General features: G+C 40.4%; 4 protein-coding genes across 5 annotated transcripts; 3 read left to right on the top strand and 1 right to left on the bottom strand.

The window, feature by feature from the left end:
- Positions 1–8: 8 nt before the first annotated feature.
- UQCR-11 (Ubiquinol-cytochrome c reductase 11 kDa subunit) lies at positions 9–777 on the bottom strand. The gene is made up of 2 exons (XM_011151997.3): positions 547–777; positions 9–311 (listed from the first exon to the last, which is right to left on the bottom strand). The coding sequence occupies exons 1-2, from the start codon at positions 643–645 to the stop codon at positions 138–140; spliced, it is 273 nt and encodes a 90-aa protein (XP_011150299.1). The 5' UTR covers positions 646–777; the 3' UTR covers positions 9–137.
- A 933-nt stretch (positions 778–1,710) lies between these two features.
- On the top strand, positions 1,711–10,899 carry Set1 (SET domain containing 1). Of its 2 annotated transcripts, none has more exons than XM_011151991.3 (10): positions 1,711–3,467; positions 4,160–5,952; positions 6,061–6,327; positions 6,488–6,808; positions 7,113–7,385; positions 7,939–8,582; positions 8,977–9,643; positions 9,769–9,990; positions 10,101–10,358; positions 10,589–10,899. In XM_011151991.3, exons 2-10 carry the CDS (start codon positions 4,192–4,194, stop codon positions 10,760–10,762), a joined length of 4,587 nt encoding a protein of 1,528 aa, XP_011150293.1. In that variant the 5' UTR covers positions 1,711–3,467; positions 4,160–4,191; the 3' UTR covers positions 10,763–10,899. The 2 variants fall into 2 exon arrangements, with proteins under 2 accessions (XP_011150293.1, XP_011150294.1); XM_011151992.3 differs by having other exon boundaries at positions 1,711–3,645.
- A 644-nt stretch (positions 10,900–11,543) lies between these two features.
- MED21 (mediator complex subunit 21) lies at positions 11,544–12,591 on the top strand. The gene is made up of 3 exons (XM_011151989.3): positions 11,544–11,859; positions 11,934–12,045; positions 12,143–12,591. Exons 1-3 carry the CDS (start codon positions 11,818–11,820, stop codon positions 12,532–12,534), a joined length of 546 nt encoding a protein of 181 aa, XP_011150291.1. The 5' UTR covers positions 11,544–11,817; the 3' UTR covers positions 12,535–12,591.
- A 1,083-nt stretch (positions 12,592–13,674) lies between these two features.
- On the top strand, positions 13,675–14,474 carry LOC105189770 (soma ferritin). The gene is made up of 3 exons (XM_011152082.2): positions 13,675–13,728; positions 13,886–14,077; positions 14,190–14,474. Exons 1-3 carry the CDS (start codon positions 13,675–13,677, stop codon positions 14,472–14,474), a joined length of 531 nt encoding a protein of 176 aa, XP_011150384.2.
- Positions 14,475–14,783: the final 309 nt, after the last annotated feature.

Raw genomic sequence — 14,783 nt, 5'->3', positions numbered from 1 at the left:
TGTTGATGTAATCCTCAAAATCTGGGTTTACTCTTTATTTCTAATATTGAATTGTGTGTATATATACAATGATTTGGGAGAAATTAAGCTATAACATTGTGGACAACAGTTGGCTTCTCTCTGGGAGTACTATGCAATCACTTGAGTTTGCTGAACAGAGTTTTTGCGACACAGTGATCTACACATTCTACATAATCAATAAGCTCTTCTAGACAAGTTTCTTCTGTATTGGACCGTGAATTTACTCGGTCATTGCATGTATTCAGTTTCTCTTGAAGGCTGTGACATTTTGCCTCCTTACTGCACTTATCCTGCAGAAAAAAATTGTTGCGATAAAATTGTCATCCTGTAGTAGCTTTAGCTTTTTGCTTGTCTCAATTTTATTTGTACATTCATTAAGAAATATATACATATAATGAAAGAAAAGATACAATATATTCTTATGATCTTTTTTGCTCTCCCAGAAGTGTCATTTTTAAATCAACTTTGCTTAAAACCAAGTTGTAATGTCATATTTCCAGATATTATGTAATGATTATTACTTACGCGAAGCACTTGCTGTTGATCCACCAATTCTTGTTCTGCCTCCTCCTCGGCATTAACTACCGGTAACTGACGTTTGAAGAAATTCTGTATAAACGACATGTTCTTTTAACGATTCTCCTGTATGGAGATCAACCAGCACCGAATTACTGTTCGGCAAACTCTGCAAGATAACCACAAATGAACAGGAGAATCGCCGACTGAGTACTATGAAGCGCGCTGAATTGGTTGGGTGTATTCGAAAATGGAACGACACACATATGACTGCATATGTGTGGTCACATATATGTATAAAATTTATATAAGTATGAAATCACTAAACACGATTAATTAATTAATGTCTTGAATAGAGAAACCGCTTTTAACAATAATTTTATAAAAAAAAAATCACATATAGTCATGAAAACCAAAATCTAAAAATAATTACAGTGGGATTATTCGTATTAGATACGCATGCAATCCAGTAACATACTAGAAATATAGTGTTTTGTATGGTGCATTTCTAGTAATTGATTAATTAACTAGCTCGAATGCGATCTAACAAAAGAAACAAATCCATGTGTCGTAAACTGAACTCTGCTTCGTAAATGAGAATATCCTATACGCTTATCGCAACGTTATCTAACGTTATAATATAAGCGTGAATTAACGGAAAGTTTCTAGTTTCTTTCACCAAAATTCCTCCTCCTTTCGTTATCAGCTTTGAAGGTGAAAAGTATCACGTTAAAAGTTTCACATGTTTTAAGCCAGCGGCACACGGTGCTTGTTTTCGTGCTGGATTGCTTGCTGGATGAAAATACTGCGTTCTAATTGGTACATTTCCATCCATCTTCGGAAAAGTACCAATCAGAACGCAGTATTTTCATCCAGCAAGCAACCCAGTACGAAAACAAGCACCGTATGCCGCTGGCTTTAGCAAAGTTCAAAAAGCCACAAAAGCCGCTCAAATCATCGAATTCACGTTCCTGCCTTAGAGCAAATTCTCAAAGTATAGAAAGTGCAGTTCCAAAAGTAGAGAAACTCGACGATGCACGATCGCTCGCGATGCAATCGTATCGAAGGCACGTTCTCGCTGACAAAACTCGAATCCGATGCGCGCGCATGCACGTTCGTGCGAGAGAAACAGACCATTTATATCTCTTCGCTCATCGCGATCTTTTCGCGCGCGCGAGATTTTTCCGCTCGGTCGTGATTCGCCGAGCCGTCACTTACTGAATCAGGCCCGAGCCAATCGCGACGCGACACCGATGCCGTCGTCGTCGATCGTCTGACCGTCACGAGTCGCATACATATATTTTAGCAATTACGCACGCCGTCCGATTTTAATTGCCTATGCAGGTCCTACGTATCGGCGTAATGTGCCACAGCTACAATGCCAGCGGTATCACGGCATCCTCTCAGGTATTCTCTCGACGCACGACGCTCATCGTCGCGACGGACAAGGCCGTGGCTCGTTCGCTCGCTCGTTCGCTCGTCCGTTCGTTTCCGGATGATGCGAGATCGAGGAAAGAGAGTGCCTCGTCTCTGGGTGTCCCATCGAGAACAGTCGGCCGCGAAATCTGGACGACGGCCAGGCGGCGATTATCTAATCTCGAGAATTTACAATGAGTGAAAGAGAGAGGGAAGAGACGACTCAGTAATAACCAGCAACCTTCGGAATGATAATGAGGTCGACCAATGAGTTCGAGCGGCAGAGAAATTTCACGGGTTCGCGATCGGCCGATCGTGACACGATTCTCCGCCGCCGTGATCGACCATCGATCGGTATTGCGCGATGTCATCGTAAAGTGTAGCTTGACACAATAGAGAGAGAGAGAGAGAGAGAGAGACACAAGAGGCGCGTGCACAAACGTGCATCGCGTGTTGTGCGTCGCGCGAGGCAACGTGGTCGTCGATGAACGCCAGCTTCTAGTTTAGACTGCTGGGTTAGAGAGAAAGAAAAAAAAAAAGACTTCGCATTTGACGATATCAACTCGCGAGGGAGACCGGAATTCGTCTCTTCCGTGATTCGAAGATGTTTCATGCTTCGAAGGGATAATTGTGGAAGGTAGACGGTAGAAGAGTTGCGAATTCATGGAAAGAGGGTCTGCGCGAAGTGCATCTCGCGTGCGCGTGGTGGAACCGAGGCACGCTCGGAGGTGTATGTGTACACTACGAGAGGGGAGGGAAAAGAAACGAGAGAGAGAGAGAGAGAGCACCTTGCATGCCATGTCGTGTGTTCGGGTCCGCGGGCGCAACACTACGAAGAGACTCATCACTTCTCCGCTTTCTCGGCAGAGGTACGCTTACTGTCGACGGACAGAAAGTAGTAAACTTCAGTGGGACGAGGACGCTTGAGGGGCGAGAGAGGGAGGGAGGGAGGGGGAGGGAAGGAGAGAAGAGAGAGAGAACGATCGGTTCGATAGCTCGCAATCACTCGCAGGACGCTCGATTCGCAGCCGTGCTGTGCGCACTATCGCAGAAGGTTGCAAAAGAGTTACTCGGGGGGACTAGGAGAAAAAAAAACCGCAGCGTAACTGAATAAGGGTCTAAAGGTTCTAGAGGAAGAGAAGAGAGCGAAAGAGAAAACGAGCGAGAGAGAGAGAGAGAGAGAGAGAAAGAGAAAGAGAAAGAAAAAAAAAGAGAGGAAGAGAGAAAAAGAGAGAGGAGGAAGAAAGAAATAAGGGGAGCGAGATCAAGACTCGTGAGTTCGACGGAGCTCGCGATCGAGGAAACATCGGCGGTGCACTCGACGGACCGACGGACGGATGGAGGAGCCGATCGCGGGGAATGTTTTTCACGGATCATTTTCACAATCCAACCTAAAAAAAATCGCAAAGTGCTTTTGAGGTTATGTGTTGTTGAGGAAGGACGACAGTCTCTGCTTGCGCGATCGAGCGACGTAGTTAGAGCGAAGTCGGAGGAAGTCGGACGAAGATTGGACCGTAAGTCCGGGAAAAGAAGTTGTGTCTTACGAATGCGTAAGGATTGAGGATGCCGTATCGATAAGGCTGCTGTGCGGCGATCGTATCGATCCGCTAGCGCGAAGACTGTGCATCGCATTCTACCTCGGCCGTTGAGGATGCGTTTTCGCGGACGGGGCTCAGCGAGCAAGTTGTCTGGGTACGGCGCGCGATTGTTGTCTCTGCTTTTACAGCGCGTACCGTGCGCGTGCAGTGAAAAAGAGCGTATCCTCGTAGAGCAACCTCGGGACTAGGCCACGCGCGCTAATAGCATGATGGATTTTGTGGTTATCGAAACGCGCTTGCCCACGCTTCGCTCATACATAATCACGATTTATCGTTGATGTAATCACGAGAGGACGTATAATCGAGCCGAACACGCTGACTAACTCTGACAACAACGAATCTACTCTATTTTTCTAATTAAAGTCGCTTACCCTTAAGTGAGAAACAGTGATGTGCGGCGATTATTATGTCACGTTGATTTGCAGTTTACTTTGTGACGACGTACATGGTCCGTATTTGTTGTTGTGTTGATAAACGTTCTTAATTGTTGTTTACCAGGGAGGATGTGAGTAACATCTTTAAGCGACGCACAAAACACTTTTTCTAACCGCTGTAGGATATAAACGATATATCTCCGAGTTAAAGATCTGGTTAAATGTTTGTGACAGAAATTCACACGAATGGATGATGCTTGGAGGCAATGAACGGCATGGAGAAGCATGGTCACGGACATGGACATTCGCACGCGCACTCACACCGTCATCGCCACTCACATGGCAATTCTCAGAGCTCGTCGCAGAACTCAAGCCAACAGTCTTCGAAGCATAGCCATGGTCACGTGACGCATTCGCAGAAAGATACAACCGTGCCACAAGTGACTCAAAAGCAAAGAAATTACAAGCTATTAGTTGACCCCTTTTTAGTTAAGGGAGCTACAAAATTATGTAGATACGATGGAACGGTACCTGGTGACCCGACGTATCCACAGGTCCAGCCTCGCGATCCCAGGTCGCAATTAACGAGGATCTGGACCCGACTGGAGCAACTTGACCTACCTGTACCTAGATTTAGAATCGATTCCAATTATTGCGGAGAACCTCCTCCGCTCGAAGTAACATTTTGCCATTTAAACGACAATATCGATAAGACATTCTTGACAAACATGGTCCAGAAATTTGGAATTGTAGAAGAGCTTACTATTTATTATCATCCAATAACCAACAAACACCTTGGTATAGCGAGAGTAGTGTTCGAGTCGACCAAGGTGTCGAAGGCGTGTGTAGAGAAATTGAATAACACATCTGTGATGGGGAAAGTATTGAGGGTCTTTCTGGATCCCTTCGGGGAGGAGTGCAAGAAGATGTTTGATGATTTGACCATGGAGAAGAAGCCAGAGAAGAAGGTGGAGAAAGAGGTGCCAGCAGTGGTGCCGGCAAAGCCTGAACCTGAGCCAGAGAAACATCAAACTCCTGTGGAGAAAGCTTTGCCTGAGGAGAGGGACGATTTTAGAAGTAATAAAAAATCTATTCTAAGTTTAGATAAGAGCAGAGAGCCATACGTAGAAAATTCAAGGTATAACAAATACAGGGATTATCCCACACCGAGCGGCAGTACGGGTAGTGATTTGGGTTACGGCACGGCGCCCAGTGAACTGAATTATTCGAATAATTATTCTCAAAATTCTACTCCAGCTACGAACTATGACTTTTACTATGGTACTTTTCATCATCAACCTCCCAATAGCTACTTGGCCAGCATGACGCAGAATGTGTCGCAAAATTTGCCGATACAACAGAACTCAAACGTATGGTGGGGCAATAACTCTGGGACTACGGGGTATCCATCATCGGCTCCTGTCTGGTCTGTCCAGCCACACACGACCGGCTTGGACGATTCTAGTTCTAACGTAACACCGATTAGTAATAAAACTTCCAATGTTAAAAGCACTCATCATACCCCGAAGAAGGAGAAGGAGAATCAAGCCACGCCGAAGAGCACGTCGCGCGATTCCCCCGATGAGACTCGCAAGACGTTAGATTTAGACACGAGAATCGCCATGCTGCTAAAGGACAAGGCCGGCGGAATGGCACCACCTTTTTTACAATTCGGCAGCGACTCAGAGGACGATAAGAAATCGCAATGCGGTGACAGTGAGATGCTATCGGACACTCCAAGTCCTTTCCTGTCACGCGAAATTTACAAATCTTACTTTGACAAGATGGTAGAGAAAAACAAGGAACGGAGGAAAGTTCATGAGAATAGCATTAGTCAATTTTCTGTAGACGAGGATCTAGGTAGTGTTATAAGTTCCAGTGAAGACGAGGCATTGTTAGGTAGCTACAGTCCAGCAGTCGACGAAAATGAACCAGAACCGCCTAAGGAACCACCTCCACCTCCACCGCCTGATGACGACAGGATGTCGTTGAGTCCTTTGAGCTCGGGCGATGAGAAGATCGAGGAAGTGAGTTCACTCGCGTGTCGTGCATCAGACGCAAAACAAAAGTTACTCGTCATTCACGTCATGCGCTTCTGCTTTCACAACATTCACATGAACATTTTTCTTCAACAGGTGATAGCACAAACTGAACCTACGAATCAGCTATATCCGACAACTTACTCTGGACACTTGACACACTATCCTTCGAATGACGTATACAATTGGCCGCGACCGACGCAGTATCCTTATCCATATGGGACGACCTACTTGCAAAGCCACTATCAACCTACCACTGCGTCCTTCTCAACGACAGTCGGCAATCAGGGGGCGAATTATTATTCCTCCTTTCAATCGCGGTTGCATGCCATGGCGAATTATAATATCACGAAGGATCCACAGGCAAGATTTATCGCGATGCTTTTATATACGGATTTGATCTTCATATTTTTCTTTTATCTCGAAGGTATTTCTTAGGGATTAAACAAAAGTTAATGTGTTTCACGCTGTGCTACTCCGCGTTATTGCAGTGATTGTATGTTTATGATATTTTTATTCACAGGGTCCTACGATCAATGGAGTTATGAGCATGGTTGTGAACGAGCTGAAGCAGATCCTAAAGAAAGATTTCAATAAGAAGATGATCGAGAACACGGCGTTCAAGTTGTTCGAAGTGTGGTGGGACGAAAAAAAATCGGAAAAGAGCAGTCAGGCTCAGGGTACCGGCGAGGCTGTTGTTGTTGTCAATAACACGACTAAGGAGGATGTTACAAAACCACAAGGATTGTCGTCGTTGTTGGAGCAAGCAACGCCGTTGGGGCTCAATTACGATGGATTTGGCTTGGGTATTAGAGCTAGCATGCCAAAGATGCCTTCATTCAGGGTAAGACATTAAACATATCTTACATTTTCTTATTTTCAATTAGTCGGAATGTTTGTTTTGACTTTTAATAAATGACGTCACATACATTGACGTACGTTATGTATCAACATAGACAGTGGTGCTGACATTGTTGATGTATTATGTATCATAAAGATATCATTTGCATAATCATTATTTGATTGATGAATAATTTGTCGTGATTGACCGCAATAAAGTCGAATTTGTGACTCAGAAATCGAGTCGAACGTTTAGACTGACTCGATAATTCGTGTTACATGTGATTACTGCCGTGACTTCTTTACAGCGCAAGATCAAAGCTCCAAGCCCATTACCGCAGGAGGATGAAGACAGTCGACAATCGGTTCATGGTGATATGGAAGCGATCGAAAGTGACAGCGACTTGGACACGCCGTCGACGCAGAAAGCGAAGATACCAATGGCTACGAGCGTTTCTTCCTCGTCTTCTTCGTCATCCTCGTCCGCGGAGAGCAGTAGCGAGGAACTTAGTTTCAGTGAATCTTCCAGTAGCTCTAGCGAGAGTTCCGATGAAGAAGCATCTGGAAACTTCGAAGATGAGGTATGTATCGAGAGCGTAAACCGAGCGCACACTGAAAAATACATATTGCGTTCAAGTAAATGCGACTTCTTTCAAGTATTTCATAAATTTATATACCTGCCAATCTGTCAAGTTTATCATAAGCATCAGATTTACTTAAAATATATTCCTAGAAATTTAGTGCTTCAATAAAAAAATATTAAAACTAATTGACAGGCTCTTTTTCCTAACAAAGAAAGAGAGGGGATATAAATTTTATAATATTCTTGAAAATAGAATAAGCTTTCTTGAATATTTGATGAGTTTTCTAAAATTTGTAATTTCAAGACTATTTTCAAGAAAATATTCCTTGATGAAAATAACAATTACTTGAAAGAAGTAAAGATTGTTTAACTGGACTCGCTATATTCTGGACTATCTTCGTGTGTATTTGTATTTATAAGCATTATCAATATCACGTGTAATTGTTTTTTCTTTTTTTAACAGTAAATTTTTTTTTTTACAATATAATTTTCTTTTGTGCAGAAAGATTTGTGTGGTAAGTGGTACAATAAAGCACAATTTTTGCTTTCAGCAAGAAGACACCGATAGTCGCTTATCCGATCATAGACCTTTGGCTTGCAATAGTGAAGATCCTGATATATTGACCGAGCTGGCGATTCAGAGGTCATTAGATTGTCCTACGCCGAGTGGTAGGGAGACTCCTGTGCCGGATATCAAAATCAAAGATCAAAATTCGAGCGAGTTCCCTCAGATTGAGAACGACGAGAGCAGCCCGTTAACTTCTCCCGTGAGGCACGAGAAGATCAAGGAAGAAGAAATAATTTCCGAGAAGTCGTCCATTCCGGAGGAGAAGCCATTCGAGGTGTCTAGGAATGTGGACAAGGAGACGAAGGATACGGCGAAATTCGTGAAGGAGAGTGAACCGCAAAGAGAGGTGAAACCCATGCCGACGATCAGCCCAGTTAAGGATGAGATTCAAGCAGACATGGAGAACTCGGCCGCAGAGGCCTTGATGACGCTGGCCGGACGGGATAACATCATACGTCACGAAAGCCCGGGACCTATACAGCCTAACATCATCAGAGCGCTGCAGACGATGTCGGCCAAGTATATCGATAACGAACCGATTCTGAAGGAGTCTGAGAAGATCGAGATGTTCAGTGAATTCCCAACGACCGATTCGGAGGAGGAGAGCTTGGAAATTAGAAGATTAAGGTTAGTAGTAGAAATTTACTTTATGCAAGAAGATGTTCCTCCTAATTAGTATGCTTTCCCCTTTTTTTTATTATTGTATTATATATTATAGTATGTAATATACTATATTACTATAGCATTAGTTAATTGACAAAGCGACCGAAAAGGGGGTGATTCTACATAAAAAAGGAAAAATAAGTAGAAAATATAGCACACAATTTGTTTATACATGAGCTTTCGTTTTCAAGAAAAGCAATCTTTAGTATTCGTCAAGTATGTGTGCACCTAAATTACTAAATTATTCTTTTCTTTAATTAATTATTAAACGGACTGTTTAACTGGATTTCCCGTACGCGTTTGTAATTACAGACATTGCCAATGGCCAAAGAAATAACTTTTCGACAATTACCTACAGGTACCAAGCGGAAGCGGATCTTCGATTAAACGGACAGCGAACACCGAGTTCTCCTGGCTCACAGGCCTCGCAGGTGTATATGGAACACTCGTATTCGTTGCCACCAGCGCTTCCAGAACGCACAGAACCGGTGATACGTGTGCCCGCGGCTTCTGTGAAGGTGAAACATACGAAGATCGTGAAATTAACGAAAACTAAGGAGAAGGACAAGGACAAGGAGAAAGAGAAAATACACAAAGTGGATAAACGAAAGTCCAACAAGTATACTAAACTGCAATATAGTAACAGCCATCCGAATCGTGAAGGCGAGAAGGAGAATATCCAGAATGATTTCGTGTATGAAAAGTTGCCTAAACAAGTACCACAGTCCCTGGTCATGTACAAGGAGCGCGATATCATGTCAGAAATGGCTATTTTGTACGAGTTCTTGACTAGAGGAATAGATATGGAGGACGTGGAGTACTTGAGGAGAAGTTACGAGGCCCTGTTGGCGGACGACAACCAAGGTTACTGGTTGAACGACACTCATTGGGTCGATCATCCCCCAACCGACATACCGAGCCCCGCGAAGAGGAGAAAACGAGACGAGCTGCGGTTGCACGCGAGCGGAAGCGCTAGGACCGAAGGATATTACAAGGTCGACGTCAGGGAGAAGGCGAAACACAAAGTAATTAAATATAAATATTCGTTTGAATTTTTGACGTTGATATAACATCGACATTCTTCTTTTTTTTCCTTTTACATCGATCTCTGCAAGAATCTCTCGTGAGTAATCGATTACTGTTGTTACAGCATCATTATGCTCAAAGTATACAACGTAGTAATGACGTGGAGGACAGCGGAGGTTCTTACAACGGGGGAGATGGCGTAATGAACGGTCCAAAGAGTAATTCTAAAGCGTTGACCGGCAAGATGCAGGCCTTGTCGCGTGAGGCACGAAGCAATCAGCGTCGGTTGTTGACTGCTTTCGGAATTGATACGGATAGTGATCTCCTTAAGTTTAATCAGTTGAAGGTATGATCCCATAAGGCACAACCGTAACAATTAGAGTGGATCGTAGGATCTTCGTTGGATCCTCGAGTGATATATGCGCGCTCTAATATCTGCACGTCTTACTATTTCAGTTCCGCAAGAAACAGTTGAAGTTCGCCAAGTCCGGTATTCACGATTGGGGCTTGTTCGCCATGGAACCGATCGCGGCGGATGAGATGGTGATAGAATACGTCGGACAGATGGTCAGACCAGTTGTGGCTGATTTGCGAGAATCCCAATACGAAGCTACCGGCATCGGTAGCTCTTACCTCTTCCGTATCGATTTAGATACGATTATCGATGCGACGAAGTGCGGCAATTTGGCGCGATTTATAAATCACAGTTGCAATGTGAGTCATTTGGAATTCTTGTTTTTCTTTTCCTCGATCTTGATAATGCAGTGCGATGTAATGAATACTTCTTTGGGCCAAAGAATTGAAGATCTTACGTATGTTAGGATTCAGTTCAATGAATCACTAAAAATCTTATTTACGTGCCGAGTTAGTTCTGGTCGATGCTAATGAACTAAGGTGGAGCGAACTTACTTTGTTGTACTTAATAATTCTTTTGTTTCTTCTAGCCGAATTGTTACGCGAAAGTGATTACGATCGAAAGCCAAAAGAAGATTGTAATCTACAGCAAACAACCAATAGGAGTTAACGAAGAAATTACTTACGACTACAAGTTCCCGTTGGAGGATGATAAGATCCCTTGCCTTTGCGGAGCTCCACAATGCCGGGGTACTCTCAACTGAATTGTTCACGAGACTACATTGTTCATCCGTTTTTCTGTCTTCTACACTTCATCGCGCCCTACTCATATTTTTGTAAATATTTCCCCATGTAAACATTTTATAAAAATGCAATGGAAAAATGCTAAATTATGTTAAGATGCATTCTTACATTATTTAGTGAAGTTCCTTTGGTCCAGCGGTTCTATTTATATGGGGAGGAGAGGGTGGTAAATGTGTGTGAAACATCACACTGTTAATGGTTTTATATTGTCCTATACTTCTATGTTTAATATTGAATCCATTAAACATTGAATGTTAAACAATTCATCGACAAAGAGGAGAGGGAGCGAAATTAAAATTATATAATTTCTATGTTCTTAATTCGTATACGTTGTCTTATATCGTATCCTACTGATGCCCGTTTCTACCAACTGTGGTTGATTTAATCGGCTAGTTATTTCATCGGAATTAACCAATCACGTTTGTCAATTCTAATTAACGACAAACGCGATTGGTCAATTCCGTTGGATTAACTAGCCGGTTAGTTTAACCTAGGTTGGTAAGAATGGGAATGAAAGTTTTTCGTCCGGAAGTCTCTCCGACACGGGGGGGGACATCCAATTCGACACAGCACGATTGGACATAACCAACCGATGCAAAGTATTATTTGGTGAATTACTAGATCCAACCAATCACTTTACTTTGTGTAAATGATAAATCTAGCCAGTTTCATCTCTTTTGACGAAGTTAACAATCTAGGTTTAGTATAGAAATCTATGGGTATACATGACAAAGAATACACAGGTTATATAGAGGATCTCGCCGACACTGGTCGATAATCCTTCGAAACGCTTTCTTCGTTGCTTGTTCAATGAACAAGAATTTTGTATACTTGGTGTCGAGGCAAGTTATCATCCAAGAAAAGTGAATTTTTGATAAACCTTGTTGAATCTCTATTAAAGAAATACTGAAATTCCTTATATATATGAATAGTGAATGTTTCCTATTTTATTTATTGGTTATTGTCAGCGAAAGACTATACAAAATATTTTGAATTAGTAAAATCAATTAGCATCATGGCAGATCGTTTAACACAATTACAAGATACTATAAATCAGGTAGTATAATTTTCCATTTCTATCTCTTACCCATTAGTACTTTAACTTCATCAAGCCCATGTTGGTATTTTCAGCAAGCAGAACACTTTTGCAATAGCGTCGGGATTCTACAACAATATTCTACACCTAGTAAGTTCCCTGGCTTTGATCGTATTGGCACACCACAGCCACATCAGACTCAAGAAGGTAATAAACATTAGTCATAGGACTTTTCATTTTAAGTATAATTATTTTAACTCATGTTAAGTATAATTAATTATAAATTGTAACTTGTTTGTCCTAGATTATGCTGCTTTATTCGCGACTCTGATTTCAAGGTGTGCAAAAGACATAGATACATTAATAGAGAGTCTGCCAAGTGAAGAGTCATCTCAAGAACTTCAAGTAGCCAGTCTTAATCGGCTTGAGCAAGAAAATCAAGAAGCTGGTGAGCAGCTAGAAGAGATAGTGAGGCAAGGTGAAGCGTTGCTTCAGCGAATTCAAGCTGCTCTGCAGGATATAGCCCAGAGCCAATTGGACATGCAAAATCCTACATCTACAACTGTGATCAACACGAATCTAAACGCCAATCCCAGTATAAATATAAAGCAAGAACCTCTCAGTTCTATCAACACAGTATCTTCAAATAACACACATCAATTATCGGATCCTTCTCCTAACTCAATAAATCAATGACATATTTATGATTTGTTGTAATTATCTTGTAGGAATTTATATTAAAATACTTTATATAAGCTGTTTGTAATATTTAAATATATTAAAAATTCATTTGGAAGATGTTGAATAATAACTAATATCTTTTCCTGCTTTAAAGAGAAATATTGATTGAGACAATAAATGAAAGAAAACAGCTTGTAATTATTTTACAATATAATATGTGATAAATATTAGACTCTTAATTTTATTTAAAATGTAATTTGACTTGACAATATATTATATTTTAAACCATAGATAAATTAACAATCTTTAAGATAAAATTGTAAATTTTTTAAATTGTTTTTCTTTGCTATATAAAACTGTTTTAGAACATAGTATACAGATTGTTTTTCATTTATTTGAAATTGATGTTAACTTCTTACAATATATATTAACCGTAAATACAAACAAATGCTTAAAATGCTAAACGAGTTAAATTGAAAAAAAAATATTTTACTAAATTCCTTGTGAAAAGCAATTTTTCTAATATAATTCTACTAAAGTATATCAATATTTTAATTTTTATATTGATTTATTTATTAGTGATTTGTTAATCAATAATGACATGAGTAAAATCGCAACTTGTAGACGAATAACATTAATCAGTTTATTTGTTGAAAAAAACGAAGATTAATTAATAAATTACGTCATTGAAAAATGTTACAGCTGTTGTGTAAACATTCGTATAAATTTTGTAGTCTTTCCAATAATATATATTCTCTTCAAAATCGATGGTTATATCGTGTCAAGTAATTGCATTTTTAATTCAGTTTTAATAATTAATGCTAAATTGTGTATTATTACTGAGGAAAGTATTTATCTGTTAATTAATATTAACGACATTATACTTTTCAGAAGTTCTTTATTCTTTTATAAACTGATTCTAAATTATGAATTTGTGTTGCCAAATCCTTAATTTCTACTCATCTTTATCATCAAATTCATTTTAATTGATTTTCTGTAATATAATTATATAGTTGGCAAAGAATATCCGATTCAGCATGCAAGACTTCAAAGAATAATGAATGCGGTCAGACGGATTTTTGTATCCATAAACCAATGAAATGGCCGAGCGAGAAAAGAAGTGGATTTGATTTTCATAGTGAAACCGAAGCCGCAATGAATGACCAGATTAATGTTGAGCTGAAGGCATTTTATTATTATTTGTCCATGGTAAATAGTCGCACATACTCGAAGTAACTGTAACAGATTTAATTCTATCAATTATTGAATAATTAAAATAATATTATAATTGATCACATGGTTCTTTTCCGATGGTGTTTATATTACAACATAATCAGATTTTTTGTTTGTATTTCATCATGTTTAGGCTGCGTATTTTGGCCGCGTGGATGTCGCTCTGCCAGGATGTGAGTCGTTCTTCATGCAGATGCATCACGAAGAGCACGAGCACGCTCAGAGATTTTGCAACTACGTGAAAATGCGCGGAGGCAAGGTGCATCTGTGCGCTGTATCGCCACCGGACGATCAGGATTGGAAATGTCCATTGCATGCTTTTAAAGTAAATCTCACCTAGGCAACATACACGTACTCAAAAATCGTCTTCGGAACTTTTAAAGACGTCTGAGCAACATAAATATGATGATAATGATGTGTGTGCGTATTTTTTTTAGACAGCTTTACAACTGGAGATTGATGTCAGTAAAAAATTGGTCGCAGTGAACACTGTAGCGGTGAAACATGGTGATTTAAACGCCAGTGACTTCATCGTCACCGGCTTCATGAACGATCAAATGAAGAGCGTAAATGAAATGGGAAAATTCGTATCTGTGCTTTCTGGTATTGGGGATCAAGCGTTGGCGCGATTCGTGTTCGATAAAGATTTACTCGATAATCACGTCATGCCCGACTTTAACGTTCTAAAAAGAAGCGACCAGAAGAGAAAATTTAATAAATAGCTTTGTTACACTTACCACAAAATCATGCGTGATAAATACTTTGCTACGATGTCAATTAAATTAGTTTAAATCTCGTGCATCGCTGTGTAATTGATAAGAGAAGTTTTGTTTATAAGATATATTTATAAAGTTTTGATATATATATATAATCAAGAATTTTATTGTATTACTTTATATTAGTTTTATATTTGTATGTTCTTTATTAAAAGTACAATTTACTTCTATTATATATTGTAATACTTTTAAACGTAATTAATGCATTGATTGTGTGCACACAAGGTACTACTTGAAAAACTAAATGCACTCAAG

Source organism: Harpegnathos saltator, unplaced genomic scaffold (assembly GCF_003227715.2).
Source record: "Harpegnathos saltator strain DR-91 unplaced genomic scaffold, Hsal_v8.6 scaffold7, whole genome shotgun sequence".
Lineage (NCBI taxonomy): Eukaryota > Metazoa > Arthropoda > Insecta > Hymenoptera > Formicidae > Harpegnathos > Harpegnathos saltator.
This window is presented reverse-complemented; position numbering and strand designations above follow the sequence as displayed.

What these genes read in the sequence shown, in the direction of transcription:
- MED21 (XM_011151989.3), top strand. Translation starts at nt 11,818, where the DNA reads ATGGCAGATCGTTTAACACAATTACAAGATACTATAAATCAG. An exon ending in TACAAGATACTATAAATCAG is followed by an intron (nt 11,860 to 11,933) that starts GTAGTATAATTT and finishes TGGTATTTTCAG; the next exon opens with CAAGCAGAACACTTTTGCAA. An exon ending in GCCACATCAGACTCAAGAAG is followed by an intron (nt 12,046 to 12,142) that starts GTAATAAACATT and finishes TGTTTGTCCTAG; the next exon opens with ATTATGCTGCTTTATTCGCG.
- UQCR-11 (XM_011151997.3), bottom strand. Translation starts at nt 645, where the DNA reads ATGTCGTTTATACAGAATTTCTTCAAACGTCAGTTACCGGTAGTTAAT. An exon ending in ATCAACAGCAAGTGCTTCGC is followed by an intron (nt 312 to 546) that starts GTAAGTAATAAT and finishes TTTTTTCTGCAG; the next exon opens with GATAAGTGCAGTAAGGAGGC.
- LOC105189770 (XM_011152082.2), top strand. Translation starts at nt 13,675, where the DNA reads ATGAATGACCAGATTAATGTTGAGCTGAAGGCATTTTATTATTATTTG. An exon ending in TTTATTATTATTTGTCCATG is followed by an intron (nt 13,729 to 13,885) that starts GTAAATAGTCGC and finishes CATCATGTTTAG; the next exon opens with GCTGCGTATTTTGGCCGCGT. An exon ending in GTCCATTGCATGCTTTTAAA is followed by an intron (nt 14,078 to 14,189) that starts GTAAATCTCACC and finishes TATTTTTTTTAG; the next exon opens with ACAGCTTTACAACTGGAGAT.
- Set1 (XM_011151991.3), top strand. Translation starts at nt 4,192, where the DNA reads ATGAACGGCATGGAGAAGCATGGTCACGGACATGGACATTCGCACGCG. An exon ending in GCGATGAGAAGATCGAGGAA is followed by an intron (nt 5,953 to 6,060) that starts GTGAGTTCACTC and finishes TTTCTTCAACAG; the next exon opens with GTGATAGCACAAACTGAACC. An exon ending in TTAAGTTTAATCAGTTGAAG is followed by an intron (nt 9,991 to 10,100) that starts GTATGATCCCAT and finishes TTACTATTTCAG; the next exon opens with TTCCGCAAGAAACAGTTGAA.